This window comes from Corvus hawaiiensis, chromosome 18, assembly GCF_020740725.1.
Source record: "Corvus hawaiiensis isolate bCorHaw1 chromosome 18, bCorHaw1.pri.cur, whole genome shotgun sequence".
In the NCBI taxonomy this organism is placed as follows: Eukaryota; Metazoa; Chordata; class Aves; order Passeriformes; family Corvidae; genus Corvus; species Corvus hawaiiensis.
In genome coordinates, this window is record NC_063230.1 from 11117188 (window position 1) to 11133759 (window position 16572).

Below are 16572 nucleotides of genomic sequence, written 5' to 3' on the forward strand. Positions count from 1 at the left end.
CTGGGAATCTCCCGGGCTCCCCTTCCATCCCTGGGCGTCCAGGGCTGGGGTCTCCCGGTTCCCCTCATCCCCGGAGCAACCGCAGCAGCTCCCGCAGCTTTTTCATCCAAAATGCGACGGACGCTGTTTGGGGGATAAGAGCAGTCCAAGGCGGGAGCGCTCCTGGCTGGCTCGGTGCTCCCGGTACCCACATCCCCTGTCTGTAGCTGTCCCTCCCTCAGGGGTCCCTCTCTGGGATGGCAGTATCCCCCGTGAAGTGTTTTCCTGCCCTTCCCAGTGCCACCAGCGCGCCTGGGGGTGCCGGTGCCAGCGCCGGGCTGTGCCGTGCCCCGGTGCCGGGGCTCGGGCGGGGTCGGTGCCTCCCGCCGCTGCTGAAGTGCTGGATAGCTACTGCTGCTGACCGCTGCCTTCTGCTGCTTTCCCAGGAGATGATAGAGAGTGATATCCCGTCCATAATGTCAGGAATCATTAGGAATTCAGGGCAAAACCACCACCCCTCGCAGGAGTACAGGTGAGGTTTTCTCCGTTTCAAAAAAACGTGCACTGCACTGGCACAGCTGGCCACTCCCGTTGCTTCCTCCTTGTTTCCTAAAAAATCCCTTTAGCATGTAGAAATCCACTTTTCTTCCTCTTCTTTACTTTTTTTAAAGTTATCTGCATTATTTCCCCACTCTAAATAAGATTTCTAAGCTGATGAGCGGTTACAATGCATTCCTTATTTAGGAACATTGCTGTTTAAAGCATTCACAATGGGGGCATTTGGGTGCAGGCTGGACTTGATAATCTTGGAGGTCTTTTACATCCATAATCATTCCATAATTCTATGATTCTCTGATTTTGATACTAACCTGTATTTGAGAAACACCTCCCCGACCTTGGGCTGACCTCTCTCTAAATTCTCTGTCCTGGGCAAGCGTTGCCAGAGAAGGATATTCTCGTTAAATCATAATAATTTAAAAGTTCCCTTTCAGATCACTTTTTGCATTGTTATGGAGCAGTCATGGAGAGACTGAACAAGTGCAAGAGACACTGGAGGAGTTTTGAATTAAAACAAGCACTTGTGCAACCCTCCAAAGCACTGACACGTCAAAGGGCTTTTAATATGGGTGGGAACAAACCTGGCTTTGCCAAGAGCCTTTCGTAATTTAATTTACCTGCACCACCGTGCTTCCATTTATCATTTCAAAGCATTGTTAGAGGTTACAGGAGGGTTCTGCATGAGTTACAGAGCCCTGGGTTATGTTAGGTTACATTTTGTCACATGATGCAAAGCTCCAAGAAATACAGAACACACACAACACATCCCAGTTCACAAAAAAAAAAAAAAAAAAAAAAAACAACAACGTAGAGCAAACCAGAAGAAAATTATTTTCTTTTTCTTTAAAATGAGCATTGAGAGACTCCTTCCTCCCAGCCTGAGGGGTTTGCAACCTTTCCTGGGGCTGCTGCAGGTATTCTTCTCCCAGCCTGTCTCTATTCAAAATGCAAACGCTGCAGCGCAGCCTCTTGCAGCTCAACAAGGGATTTGTTATAGTCCCTGCAGCCTCTGGGGTAAAAGGTTTGTGGCTCTGTTTTTGCTGTTTACCGAGGCACTGTTTGCTCTGGGCATTTTTCTTGGCTCCGTAAATATTGGTGAAGAAATTATTCGGGATTTAAGGAAGGGTGTGGGTGAGAGGGACTTCTGGGGACGTGGATTTAAGGCTGAATCTTCAGAACTCAGCACCTTAACAAAGTCCTCTTTTTTAGGGAGAGAAGTATTCTTTAACTCAGAGCTGCAGGAAAAAAACTGGCTTTTTGGGGGAGAAAGATAGGATTTATCTTACTGCAGTTAAAAAAAAATCATAACTTTCTGGCTTTCCTCTTCTTAAAAACCAGCTTTGGGTTCTCCACGAAACATTTTGAACTCAGCTCTCTAAAGTTTTTCACCCACTTGCGATTTCTTTACCACGGCTTTAAAACGAATTATTCGACCTCGTTTAATAGTGGCAAATTCTGATAAAAATGCATAAAATCTGAACTGCAGCATAAATGCAGAGCAGTATTTGTCCTACTTCATGAGAAAACACTTTGGATTATGTAAAAGAAAATCTTTTAGACTGAATGATTTTAGGAAAAGAATAGACCTGTCAAATTCTATCAGCTCTGTTTACTCTCCTGCTGTCACCACAGTCCAAGACTGGAACCCACAGTCCCGAGTTCTCCATGGGGGAGCATCAAGGCTCCACAAAATGGGGGAATGGCCTCCAATTAGCGAGTGGGAGGCTGGGGCTGTGCTGAGAATACTCTTCTGTCTCACTTGGAATCTTTCAATGGGACAGTTGGACTTGGAGGAGCCCCGGCTTTGCTGCGAGGAGGAAAGGCTGGGAAGGGAGGGGATCAAACCCCCAGACACCCATCAGTTTGCAGGCAGATTATGCTTACAGCTGGAAAACTTGGGATTTTGGGATTTTTTTTTTTTTTTTGGTAAAAGAAATGTGGGGGAAAAAATCCCTGATTTCAGCAGATCTTTGAACTGTGCAGCTCCAAAGCACGTGCAGTAAATTTGACGTGGCTCGGGGTGGTGATGAGGCTTGGGCTGCTTCTGGCTGCTGGGAGAAATCCCAGGACTTTTTGCACCCCAGCGAAATGATTTTAGGCAAATATCTCTCCCACCAGTGCAGCTGTGGGATATAAAACAGCACAGGGATGATTAAAGGCCATCAGATCTCCTCCACTGCCTGCTTTTATGGTGCTGTCACTGCCCGGCTGCAATGCAAAGTAATTCTTTATTTTAGGAGCTGCCTCTCTTCGCTTCCTCCAGAAAACACCACCATATTCAATATATTCATCCTCAGAGGGCTGGCAGATATTTCTAATGATCCCAAATCACATTTAAGGGAACGAAAGCAGAGAATTGTAACGCACCGGCGTTTTTGAACCCTCAGCGCTTTATCCCTGTTAATCATAATTAATAATTTAATGTGGTTTAGTTAAATTCGGATTTTAAATCACAGCACGGGCAGACCACAAGCTTTGTGGTTGTTTCAGCACAGAGCTGTGCAAATTCTAGGAGCAGGCTCAAGGCTTTTCCCATGGGATCTACAGGCTGATTCCTGGGAATCACCAGGTTCTTCAGCTCCTGGGCGCTGTGGTCTTCCAGCAATGTTTTGAATTGAAATATGAAATCCATCATTTTGATTTTAAGATTTGATTCCATGATATTTGCTGTCGGGACCACATTTCTATTTTCTTATGTTATTGTGTATTTCCAGTTGCCAGAAGCCTTGTGGAGCATTTCGAAGGCCTTGCCATGCATTCTCTATATGTTGAACAGGAATTAAGCTTTAAATAGATCTATTTTTGATCAAAAGGTGTTAATCATTAATAATTCAACATATTAATGGATTATAGTGTCCTTTACCCCATTTTAATTGTCCTTTTGATTCTTAAAAAAATTGTCTATATTCATTAGCTCATTAGTCTGATCAATTTTTTGCTGTAATTACTTTACATTGCCATAAAGTGTAAAATCAGATTAAGAAGCACAGGGCTGCTGTAATCCATAAATTCTGGATGTGACAGCATTCCAGTGGGGAAAAAGGTGACAAATCTCGAATTTGAGCACATTTTAGCTCTAAGTGGTGCTCTCATACCTGGTTTATTTTGCACTGGGGTTTCTGGAGAGGAAGTGACACCTCTGTCCCCTGGGATGGATGGATGGATGGATGGATGGATGGATGGATGGATGGATGGATGGATGGATGGGAGGGAGGGAGTGTGCACACAAAAGGTTACAAATGCATCACTAACAACACCCTAATTGCTCCTGGAGAAAATGCCAGTGTCCATTCCCATGACATTCCCGTGTGTTCGTCTGACAGGGAGTGAGATAATGACTCCGAGTGCCTCAGGAATTCCAGCACGGGAGTTGCTTCATTCTTTCAAAAAAAAAAAAAGTGAGAAACCTCCAAGGAATCAGTCAAACTGGATTGATTTAAGTGGATTAGCACGACTGTTTCCTCAGCACTCCTGAAATGTGCTGATCTGGAGGAATAAAAAATTGCGGCCTTCCGCTTGTCCCAAAGTCCCACGGTGATGGCGGAGCTGGGAAGGGCCGGTTTGGAGCAGCACCTCGAGCTCCTGGGAGACCAGAACGGGTTCATCCCTCACCTCAGAAAGGGTGCTTGTCCAAAACAGGGAAAGGGAAAGGGAATTGGGACTTTTCCAGCATTCCTGGGGATCTCAGAGGCTCGTCACACCCATTGACAAGGGCAGGAAGCAGAGCTGCTGCAGGCCCAGAGATTGAGGGGGTTCTGACAACCCTGCACAGGGACAGGGTGTACAGCTGATATTCCCTTTACACTCCAGTAACACCTACACAAGGCTCCAGTGCTAATGAACAGCAAGATCCAAGGAAAAAGCAGTTTCCAGTCAGACCATGGTCCTGTTTTTAATACATAACATTCCTGCAGTGCCTGGTACTTCAGCACGTTTTGCTTGTTCTGACATCGGTCACAGATCTGATTTTTGGTTTGTTTGGGTTTGGGGTTTTTGACCAAACAGGTTCCAGAGTCAGATCCCAGCTGCATTTGGCAAATCCCAGCCTAGGGATGGTTAGAGCAGAGCAGGGAATGAGTGCCTGGGGGTGCAGTGCTGCCATCACCCCTCATTTCCTCTCGGGTTTAAGTATTACACATTTTGCTGTAACCCAGTTTCCACTCATCCCACAGCAAACTGGTGTAATGGGGGTTGTCAAATGTGGAGCTGGGATGGATAAAAGGCTCCAGGAGTGCAGCTGTAGCCTGTTCTTAGTGCCAAGTGCCTTTGCAGGAGATTTTCAGAGAGTCCAGCATGGTGCAAGGAAAGGAGGCCAGCAACACCTGCCAGGTTAATGTCATTTGCTTTTTCCTCACCAGTTTTGGTTCTGATAATCCAATGTTTCTTGATAAGGAGGGACTCTCTTTGTCCCTAGAAAGCTGCTTAATTTCTGTTCTGATTTCCAGCAAGGCCAGAAATAACTCAGAGATGTTGAAGATGGGGAGGGGGTGGGATGATGGTTTGGGACTGGGTGTGTGCTGTGCCTTCAGGGAGGAATCACAGACTAAAACCTCTGGGAGCAGCTGGGTAAAGCCAAAGAGGAGCTGGGGCAGAAACAAGCTGAAAGGGGCAGCTGGTTATGAGTGTGGAAACCAGAAAATAGTGGGGGGAAAAGCACTTGAAAGGCAGGAAAATGGGAGGGGAAGGGCATAAAGGGAAGGAGCAGAGCAGTGGGAATGAGGAGCTGAAGGAGATGGGGAAGTTGAACCCTTCAGTAGAACAGAGGACACTTCTCACATGGACACAGCTGGAGAGTCACAGTGCAAACCTTCTCCTTGTCCTGCATAGAAGAACTCTCTGTGCTTGTCCTGAGGACTTTGTGTAATCCCAGACAAATGAAAACAGTTTCTCATCACCATTTCCAGAAGAGGTTTTCTTAGGATTCTTCGTGTCCAATTGTCTCTTGCTGGACAAACCATTGCAAACAGCTAATTAAGGACCTATCACCCAATTCCTCCTGCTGGTTGAGCAGTTGTGTCACCTAAGCCTGGGCTAAAAACTCAGGTGGCAGTGCTGGGAATGGGAAAAAAACCTGTCCATTGAGACTTAAAACTGTGAAATATCCCAAATGCAGCTGCAGGGTTTTGGCCTGGCTGTGTTTGGGATGGAGGTGATGAGTTGTCACCACACACTGGGTTGTTGAGGAGATGGTCCTTACAGTCTCCAGGGATGAATTCGCCATCCCACACAATGTGGAGGTGGATAATTCATGGATAGTTCCCCTGGCAGTGGTTCCTGAGGTGAGGAACCACCTTAGATCCAGCTCCCTCCAACAGCTCAGCCTGAGGAAAGGTGGCAGAGTCCCACTGGTGAGTACAGACTCACATCCAGCTCTGGTGTTAAATTCCTGCCTGGTGAGGCCAGGAATGACTCCAATTCCATGCTGTGCCAGCAGGATGCTCTTGATGGGGGGGAGAAAAAGGTAAAGATACCTTCAGGTAGCTGTGAGTGAAGATTTTGTGCTGCTGGCAGGCTCTGGTGAACTTTGCCAGGTGAGCCCAGCATCAGATCTGGGAAGGGATCTCATTCCAAGGTGTTCCTGATCCAGCATTACCCTGACAGGATAAATATTTTGGGCAGATAACTGCAGAGCAGACAGCAAAGACTAACGGTGCCATGGAGCATTTCCGTGCCACTTCCACTTTTCCAGGCACTTTTCACAGGAGAATCTATGGATCAGCATCCTGGGATACACAGGAGAACCAGGACTTAAATCCTCAGCACCCTCTGGGTTCTCATCCCTTTCTAGAGGCAGGGGGTGTTCTCCTGCAGAGAGTTGAACGCAGAGGGGTAAAAGTGGAGTTGGGTGATTTCACCACACCTTGAAAAATAACACCACGTTAGCAACAGGTTTGGTGGGACTGCACCCTCCCCTTCCCGGGATTCAGTGGCTCCATGGCTGTTCCAGGAGCCCTGGGAATGAGCAGGGGAGGCTCAGCAGCGCATTAATTACAGCCTATCACTATTTATCTCATTTACATGCACTGAAAGGCTGCTTTTACCACAGTGCCCCATTGTGCCAGGGGCTGTGAACACCCAGCCAAAGGCAGGAGCTCTGACTCCTGGAGTTTATCCTCCTGGAGTTTATCCTCCAATGTGAGACAAGCAGGGTGGTGGTGAGGAACAGCATCCAATCCCACCTGATATTCCAACACGTACTCATGGATCTGCAGCTGTCTCGGCACAGGGAATTTTCAGGTCAGGAAGATTGAACCCTAGGAGATGACAACGTTGGTTATTCCAGTGCTCGGGTGTCTCTTTTTTTGCAGTTAAATTAGAATTTCTTCACTGACAGCAGGGCACACATTGAGCCTGTGGCCTGGGACGTGTCCTGGGTTTACACTACAGAATATCCCCGGGCTTTTAAAACACCTCAGCCAGGCAGCAATGGGCATTCTTTAAAAGTTTCACCTTCTTTAAGACATGTGAGATCTCAACATCGGTTTTGAAGGCAGCCTGAAGAATAATCCTTAAACTTGAAATCATGGAATCATAGAATTACCAAATCATGGAATCGCAGAATCCCAGAATGGTTTGGGTTGGAAGGGACCTTAAATATCTTCTTGTTTCAACCCCCTGCTGTGGGCAGAGATGTAATTCTGATTAAATATGCTTCCCCCCCCCTCCCCCCCCATAATTAACTGAATGTTAATCTGATAACTAGTGAATCCATTAAAACAAAACAAAACAAAACCCAAACAGAAACAAAACAAAAACCAAAAAAACACCTAAACAAACAAAAAAACCCAACCCATAGTGAACAGCCTGAGGTGGTTTTAAAAGAACTGTAAATTCAAACGGGAAGGGAAGGGAAGGGAAGGGAAGGGAAGGGAAGGGAAGGGAAGGGAAGGGAAGGGAAGGGAAGGGAAGGGAAGGGAAGGGAAGGGAAGGGAAGGGAAGGGAAGGGAAGGGAAGGGAAGGGAAGGGAAGGGAAGGGAAGGGAAGGGAAGGGAAGGGAAGGGAAGGGAAGGGAAGGGAAGGGAAGGGAAGGGAAGGGAAGGGAAGGGAAGGGAAGGGAAGGGAAGGGAAGACCACTGACTTGGAGAAAGCTGTCTTACACACTTGTCTAGTTATTAAATATTATTGCATCTTCATATCTGTTTCAAACAGAGCCTCACGACCGCGATATCAACTTTTCAGTTGATACCAGCCCTTCTCCTTGCCCCTGTTCGTGTCCCTAGGGCAGATGCTGAGCGGGACACCCAGCTCCACCTTCCCACGGCCTCCCCCGCTCCCGGGCTGTCCGGGGAGCCGCGGGCTGGGTGCATCCCGGGTGAGGGTGAGGAAGGAGCCGCCGTTCTCCGGGCGCTGCCAGCGGCGTTCGCGGAGCGCGGTGGGCGCTGACCCCGTTCGCGCAGCGCTGGCAGGGCGCGGGGTGCCAGATGGCGAGGGGACGTGTGTTGTGTGTCGCCTGTCACTCGGGCAGATTAATGGGAGGTTTGTAAGAAAGGAGCGGAGGGGGGGGGGCTGGGGCAGGACAATTAAGCGGGGTCCCCAAAGACAATGGGGGCCACGTGCCGCGGGCGGCGGGCGTTGGGCGCACAAAGGGCCCGCGGCTCCCCCTCAATGCAACCAACTGTTGCAAACGACCCCGAGCCTGCCCAGTTTTCAAATCATTTCATGCCCCTTGTTTTCTTCCAATCCAGCCAATCTCCGCGCCGGGAGAGCCGTCACCTGATGGGCTTTTTTTTTTTTTTTTTTTCTTTTTTTTTTTTTTTTTAAATGGATTGAAGTCCCCATGCCTCGCAAAATAACTGAAGGGCGTAACCATGGCAATGCTAATTATTGCCCTATAACTACAGTAGGAGAGAGAGCACGGGGTAGGCTGGGAGGGAGATTTGAAGAGGGGTTGTTTTTGGCTAGAGTTGGAGCTTTTGGCTCTTGGTCCTGTGTTGATTTTTCCCCCTTTTCTTCTTTTCAGAATCTTTTTGCAAACAAATGGCATTCTGCTTTAAAGATCTCCCCGGTAGTGGTTCGGGGAGCTTTGATAGGTGTTTCTGGAATTCCTGAATAGAGGAGCTAAAAGCTCCAGGGCAGGCAGGCACAGGAGTTCTGCCCTGTTCTTTTAAGCTGATTTAGAGTCGTGTAAAACATAAAAGGTGCTTCAGCAAGAGACCAGATTTATTTAAGGCTTCTGCAGCATCAGTTGGCAGCAAACACGCATCAGCAGCAGACACCACTTTAACACATCTCTGAGAGCTCTTGAAAGCCTTGGGTTTGAAAGCAAAATCAACTGCATCCAACTAAAGTACGTTCTTCTGAGAGATAAAGGTGTTTTCCTGCATCTGAATCCCTTTGGGTTTACCCTGGGTGTCTAATGACAACTTCCTGACATGTCCTAATTACTGCTTTACTCCTCAAGGTACCAGTGACTCCTGGAATAGTGTTCCACATAAATTAATTAATTTAGCCTTTCATTTGCAAGAGTTCTTTTATTGACTCTAATGGGGAGTTTGGGCCACACAGGAATTTTTGAGTACTGTAAATATATTCCAATATTCCCGTTTTGTACCACACGCTCTGTCAGAAGCAAAGCAAAACAGGTGATCTGGAGCATGTAAAAGGTGCCAAAAGCAGAGCTTTAAACCAAAAGCAGCCTGTCACAGCTGTGCCTGGCGTTGTTGCTAAAGGCAGCCTGGCAGATACGGTGCCTCCAGTGCCAAACCTTTCATTCCGATCCTTTGCTCTGTCAAAAACTGCCTAAAAATTGTTTTTTTAAGTATCAATAACTTCACGTGTCTGGATGGAAGAGATCAGCAGTTCCGGCTGTGAAGTTCCCTTTGAGCAGCTGCTGATCTGCCAGCACTGACAGGATCCAGTGGCTGGGAAAAGCTTCTCCAGGTGTTCCAGCAGCAGCACACACATTCCCCAGGAGCTGGGCACAGAGCTCCTTCCAAGCTCCTTCTGGATTTCAGGGTTAATACAGAACAATCAGGTTCAAAGTCCTGGCAGGTTTCTCCCCATCGAAGCCAAACAGGTGCAAATTTCTGACAGATGTGAAAATTAGGAAGCAGTTTGGGTTCATTTCCAGGTAGTTTCTCTGCTGGGTCCCTGGGCCTCCTTCCCCTACAAATGCTCCACAAGAAGTTTTCTTAACCAAAATGTTTCAAACTGGACAAAGGAACACGAGAGCAGGTAAAGGGTGTCAGTAACCAGCTGTGAAACCGCAGGGCACAGCTGGATTTGGACACAGAATTCCAGCCTGGTGCTTTTCCCACTGACCTACAGGAGCTTTGCCATCCCAGCCATCTCTTTCCAGGGATAATACAGCACCATCCCTGCTCCCTGTTAACCTTCCCTGCTGCTTTGCAGACTCCTGGCTTCAGACCCGTCCCAGCTGAGTGAGGATGAGCTCCCGGGGGATTTGCAGTCCCTGTCCTGGCTGACTTCCGTGGATGTGCCTCGGCTCCAACAGATGGCCAGTGGGAGAATGGATTTCAGCCTGGGGGCCCAGAATGCCATGCTCCAGCAGACAGGTACTGTTGGGATGGGAAATGGGAATAACTGCTCCCTAAGCAGCACAACCTGTCCCCGCCACTCCCCCTCAGGTGCCCTTTTCCTGTCAGTGGATTCCTTTTAAGTGCTTTGCATTTTGTTTCCTGTCCAAAGACCTGGAGCCTGTTGGTTTCTCTAAGGGCTCTGCTGGTGCCTTCCCTTCATTCCTAAAGGGAGAGAGCTCCAGCACTGGCAACCCTTGGATCCCATGGGAATTTCTGCTCAGCGCAGCTGCTGATGCCTTGCTGGGCTGAGGTATTTAAGTCCTGGGTTTTAGAGGTTTTCAACAGCTCTGAAATTAGGAAATTAGGTAATTAATCATTCTGCTTTGTTTCAACATTAATAAAACGAAGAGCACCTCATTTACCTCACACCTCTTTCCTTCATGCAGCCGCATGTGTTGGTCGAGCTCCTTTCTTTCCTTTGTGAACATCCTTTAGGTAAACACACATCATTCCCTGTGGCATTCCACAGCGAGAGCTCAGCGTGTCACCCCGCCTGCCTGAGAGCACAAATCCTCCAGGAGCACAGCTAATGCTGAATGTGTTGTTTCTCTTTTGTAAGACCCGGTGCTTGTGTCACCACCGTGGGCTGTTAAACAGCTGCCACCTTTCATCTTCTGCCTAACGAGTTTTGGGAGCAGCTGATGTCATCTGGGCAAGCTGCGAAATGCTCTGGCTCCTCTGGGGATGGAAAGCCAGAGAGGTGGGATTCTCCACTCCAGAGCTTCCCTGTGTTCAGCTGCACGCGGTGGCAGCCCCCTTTCCTGAACTGTGCTTCCATGGGAGCATTCCTTGCCTTCCTCTCTCCATGCCAGGTCCTGTGGGCAGCACGATGCACTCGACACCCGGAGCAATGATCCACGTCCAGGCCAGCCTCCCACAGGGAATCCTGGGCCTCAATTCCATCTCAACACATGGAGCAAATGTAAGAGCAGGCCTCGATGGCTCGTTATTGCCTCAGCTCCTGGGACAAGGGGTTGCTAATTCCATGCCTGTTGTGTTTCTCTCAGCAGATGAGCCCCTACGCTGTGGGTGGGCAGCTGTCCCCTGGTTTGCAAACACAGCAACAGCTCTTCCCTCCTCCTCCTCCTCATCCTCCTCCTCCTCACTCCCAGCAGGTGTTTGCCCTGGCCCAGAACCCCCAGCAGGTACTGATATGTGCTTGTTGTCTGTCGTGAAGTACCTGCCAAGATCAAATCTAGATGTCTTTTAAAAGAAAACCGAAGTTATCCCTAAACCTACACGCCCACGGACATTTTGCATCCAACATCTCCCTTCTTTTCCCTCTGCACGCAGTGTAACCCAGCAGCAATCTACAACACCTCCTATGGGACACAGCCACACTATTCCCAGCCACGCCTGGCTCCCCACTCTGCCCAGGAACTGCATCCAAAGCATTATCCCAAGCCCATTTATTCCTACAGGTGAGTGGGCAGCAGGAAGCACATTGCCTACAGCCTGTCCCGGGATGGCTGGGACACTGCAGGGGTGTCTGAGTCCTTTGGAAGGGAACAAAAATCCCCTCATCCATCCAGGGGTTCTGTGGAAGCTGCCTCTGAGGGGTAGCAGGAGTGAACAAGCAAAATAATTCCTGGAGAGCAGCATAGGAGTAGCAAAGAGGAGTAAAATCTCAAGTGGTCACAGCACAGGCCTGGCAGAGCCCAAGAAGGGTTTGGACAATCCTTTTGGGAATGTGGTGTGACTCTTTGGGGATGGTGCTGTGCAGGGCCAGGAGCTGGACTCGATGACCCTTGTGGGTCCTTCCAAACTCAGCTTATCCCGTGATTCTGTGACTTCTGAGCCCTTGGGAACAGAAATCCCAGGATCCCAGCTGTTTGTGTCTGAAGAGGTCCAAGGCTGCTAGAGCAGAAGAAGGCATGGAGTGACAGGACAAGGGGAATGGCTTCCCACTGCCAGAGGGCAGGGTTAGGTGGGATATTGGGAAGGAATTCCTCCCTGTGAGGGTGAGGAGGCCTCAGCACAGGCTGCCCAGAGAAGCCGTGGAAGTGTCCAAGGCCAGGTTGGACATGGCTTGGAGCAACCTGGGCTAGTGGAAGGTTGCAGGGGATGGCACTGGATGAGCTTTAAGGTCCCTTCCCACCCAAGCCATTCCATGATTCCAAGCCATTCCCACGTTTCCCTGCCCGCAGCTGTTTGATCGCGATGGCGCTGAAGAACAGCAAGACCGGGAGCCTGCCCGTGAGCGAGATCTACAGCTTCATGAAGGAGCACTTTCCCTACTTCAAGGTACCTGAGCATTCCCAGGCTGGAAAAGCACCACATTCCAGCCCCTTTCCCCCCTCCCTCCCCAACACCGTAGCTGCTTCCATCAACCCCTTCCTGCTCCTTGCAGACAGCCCCCGACGGGTGGAAGAATTCTGTGCGCCACAACCTGTCCCTGAACAAGTGCTTTGAGAAGGTGGAGAACAAACTGAGCGGGACCTCCCGCAAGGGCTGCCTGTGGGCCCTCAACCCCGCCAAGATCGACAAGATGGAGGAGGAGATGCAGAAGTGGAAGAGGAAGGATTTGGCTGCTATTCACAGGAGCATGGCGAACCCAGGTAGGGCTGGGATCCCACACCCCGTCCCGCACATCCACGGCATTCCCTGCGGGGCTCCGCTGCCTCCGGGGTTATTGTTTGTAGGAATGTTTTAATATCAAGTCACATTTTAATGCACGTTTCATAGAGTTGCATTTTAATGCTGTTTCTTGCCTGCAAAAGTCTCCCTTTCCTAAGACATTTTGTTCTTTATAAAATAGAAATTATTATTATTTATAATATCTGTTATTAGAAATATGTATTTATTATGTTTATTTATATATTTAATTTATTTATCATTTTCCCCCTTATTTATAAAATTTCTTATTTATAAAATTTCTTATTTATAAAACGTCTTTTTTATAAAGAAACATCTTTTGGAAGCTTTCAGGAGCTCGGTGTTGCCAAAATCAACTGGAGGTTTTTTGCTACAAAATCAGTAACGTGCAGTCAGTGATAAATTACACATTATTTGTTTAAAAGCAAAAGGGCCACTGAAAACAGTCAGGAGTTTTTTGTACTTACTTGGCAGATAAACAGAATTCTGAGTGCTCCTCTGAGCACAGAGTTCTGCAGCTGGGGGTGAGCTGCCATCAGGGGTGGCTGGGCTGCTCTGCAGTTTCCTGATCATTTCTCATGGAAGTGGATTTGGGGAAGGAATTAGGTGGCTTTTCTTTGCTCCCTGCACGGTCACAGCCTGTGCTGGGTCTCACACGGTGACAGTCAGTTGATGGCACAGATGTGTGGTTGTGCTATGGGCAGTCCCTGCTTGATCGAATGGGTTAAAGCATCTCTTTTCCTCCTCGGAATGGGCAGAGGAGCTGGACAAGCTGATCACGGACAGACCCGAGAGCTGCAGGCGGCCCAGCAAACAGGCAGAGCCCGAGGGGCCCCCCCTGGGCCGGATCTCCGTGTCCCAGCTCCAGCCCCAGCCCATCATGACGCTGTCCCTGCAGTCCCTCCCCCTGCACCACCAGCTCCAGACCCAGGCTCGCCTCGCCCCCAACTCCCCAGCACCTGCACAAACGCCTCCTCTGCACACCCTGCCCGACATGAGCCACAGCCCCCTGCCCCACCATCCCATGGGACGCGCCCCGGACTTCCCGAACGTGGCGGTGGACATGAGCACGGAGGTGGATGCTCTGGATCCGAGCATTATGGATTTCGCCCTGCAAGGTACGGGGGAAGGCGCCGGGGGAGGGCAGAGCTGGCTGTGTTATCTCTGAATATCCAACCAGGATCCTCAGTGGGATGGTTTGGGATGGGGCTGAGCTAAAAACTGGTGCTGGGTGTTGGCATCTGCATCTGACATCTTGGGTGGATTTTGTCCCTGTGCCAGGTGGGACGGCAAAGCACCTTCCTGGCTCCAGTGCAGGCACTGCAGGGGGTGGAGGAAGGGGTGTCCAGCTGGATTTGGGACACCACATCTCTCTGCCCCTGGGAAAACAGAGCTCTGCCCATGCCTTGGTGTTCTCCTTCTGTGCCAGGAGAACTTCCCTGGTTTGTGGCGATGCCTGACGTGGTCCTGGGTGTATGGTGAGCACAGGTAGAGAGGTGCTGTCTGGAATCACAGGATCTGGGGGAAAAGACACTCTTGTTGCCCAGAAAGGTCTGGAATCACAGGATCTGGGGGGATCAGGCACACTTGCTGCCCAGAAAGGTCTGGAATCTCAGGTTTTGGGAGCTCAGACACACTTGCTGCCCTTGCACCACAGTGGTCCCACCCTTTGGGTGAAGCCCTTTAGTCCCTGCCTGACCCCACCCAGCACCCCGAGGATGGGGGATGTGCTGCTGTGAGCAGGATTCCATCTTTTCCAGGGAACATTTGGGAGGAGATGAAAGACGAAAGCTTCAGCCTGGACACCCTGGGTGCCTTCAGCAACTCTCCCCTGCATCTCTCCGACTGTGAGCTGGGCACGCCCGGCCTCACGCCCGTGTCCAGCGGCAGTGACCGCTCCTTCTCCGACCTGCAGGTCACTGGCCTTTACACCACCTACACCACCCTGGACAATGTGGCAGCTGCTCAGTACATGAACCCCCAAGGCAACAAACCCATCCCTCTGCTCTGAGCTTGGTACCACAGATCCCGAGGGACGGTTCTTCCCCATGGTTCAAATCCAACCGGGAAGCTACAAGAGCTCGTCCTGCTTTGGGATGTGTTGGCTGCTTCCAGCGTGTGAGGCCAAAATAAATCAAGCTGGGACTGGTAGAACCACTTTTCCCCCATGGCAAGGGCACGGACACTTGTGTTGTGGGACTGGGGAGCTCTCCAGAAGGACCTGGAAGGCAGCAGGAACTTCCACTGGAATGTAACTGAGCTAAAAAGCACCCAGTTAAGGGAAATCAATTTATTCTACACCGTGGTGGAGCTGCTGTGTCACCACTGTCACAGAAGCCACCACGAGCCAAGGGGCTGGCCAGCCCCAAGTTGGTTGATTGTGCCCCCGGTGTGTCATTTTTTTCTTAATTTGCCAAATTGGACAAAGACCTCCCACAGTTCCTGGAGACATTTGCACCACTAACGCATTTCTGATGTAACTGTTGTTAATTTATTGTTAGGAGGTAGGAAAAAAAGGAGAAAAACCACTAAAAAAGGAAAACTCACCTCCCTAGCAGACCACTGTTGTATCTAGATGTGTAAAAGTCCTCACCCCTGAAGGAAGTGGTACTACTGAACTATTAAACTGATCACTGGCTAGAGGATTTTAGGAATTACGCCTCTTTTTAGGATTTTTATAAAAAATAGATTTGTTTATAGTCTTGTGTATTGTGCTTCTGTCTATTGTTGTGCTAGGCAGTATTACTATTTGTAAATTTATTTATATTTATTGTTATGAAAAGAAATTATGTGAACTGAGCACTGTTCAATTTGTAAAATGCTGCAGTAACCTGTTTTACAGCCACTAAATTATTCACCATCAGAACCACAACCACCTTATCACAGTTTTTACACTATATTTCTTTAATAAGCACTTTTGATACTGTGAAACTCATGCTTTTTTAAAAATTCAGAGACCAAATATTGCCACTGTACCTTTCATAATAGTCTTTGCTAATTAACTAAAAAAACCTGAGGCTAATGTAGCTTTTAAAAAAAATTTCAAACCCTGCTTTGTCCTTGTTAACATACACTGCAAATAATGGGATGAAACATCTGGAATATGTTGGAATTTAGCATTTAGTCTCCTTATACCTCTGTGAGCAAAAAAGTGATATTTATATCTTGGGTTTTGTCTGTTCCTGTGCATTCAGAGACTTTCCCGGTGCTGTATCCAGGTGCTCCCAGGCTCTTCTCTCCCACACCCATCCATGGATTAAAGCTGGAGGGTGCAGGATGCTGGAGTGACCCCAAAGGGCACTTTCTTGCTTGAAAATATGAAGATCAGGGGCTTGGAAACATCTGTGCCTGTTTCCTCCCAGCACGCCCCTCCTTGGCAACCTCTTCCAAAGGGCACCACGATGGTCCACGTGCTAATTTATTGTCCAAGGTCAAATGTGATTAATGATCCTTTGCTGTGACTGGTGTCACCTACGATGTCTTTGCTTTTTTAAATAAATATTTCTTAGCACTACGCCTGGGGCATTCTGGATGTGCTGTGTGGTGCCTGCCTTGGTGTCCCTGTGAGACCTCCTCTGGTGTCATGCTGGGCTTTCCCAGGCTTCATTCCCCTTTGCAGACCCTATGGCCAAGTTGAAGGTGGATCCTTGGCTCAAATCCTCCAGGAGAGCAAGAGTTTACAGGTATTTACTCTAAGAGTTCTTCCTCCACCGTGTCACTCTGTTCTTGGAACCCTCTGAGATGTCTGGAAAAGCTCTGGAGTGGGGACAGAGGCTGACAGGAGGGATGCTTGGAGCTGCCCCACCCCAAACAGGTCTTGTGCCACAGGGAAGGGGCTGCCCAGTGCCACAGGCACCAGGCCCAGCTCAGGACAATGACAGAAGACACAGAGGTCAGGGAA

The 16572-nt window shown here is 49.0% G+C and overlaps 1 protein-coding gene across 1 annotated transcript; it reads left to right on the forward strand.

Moving 5' to 3' along the window:
* The first annotated feature begins 428 nt into the window (after positions 1 to 428).
* Positions 429 to 16222, forward strand: FOXN4 (forkhead box N4). The gene is made up of 9 exons (XM_048322481.1): positions 429 to 511; positions 9889 to 10052; positions 10889 to 10998; positions 11087 to 11221; positions 11370 to 11497; positions 12224 to 12320; positions 12427 to 12634; positions 13430 to 13789; positions 14432 to 16222. Exons 1-9 carry the CDS (start codon positions 429 to 431, stop codon positions 14680 to 14682), a joined length of 1536 nt encoding a protein of 511 aa, XP_048178438.1. The 3' UTR covers positions 14683 to 16222.
* The last annotated feature ends 350 nt before the right edge of the window (positions 16223 to 16572 follow it).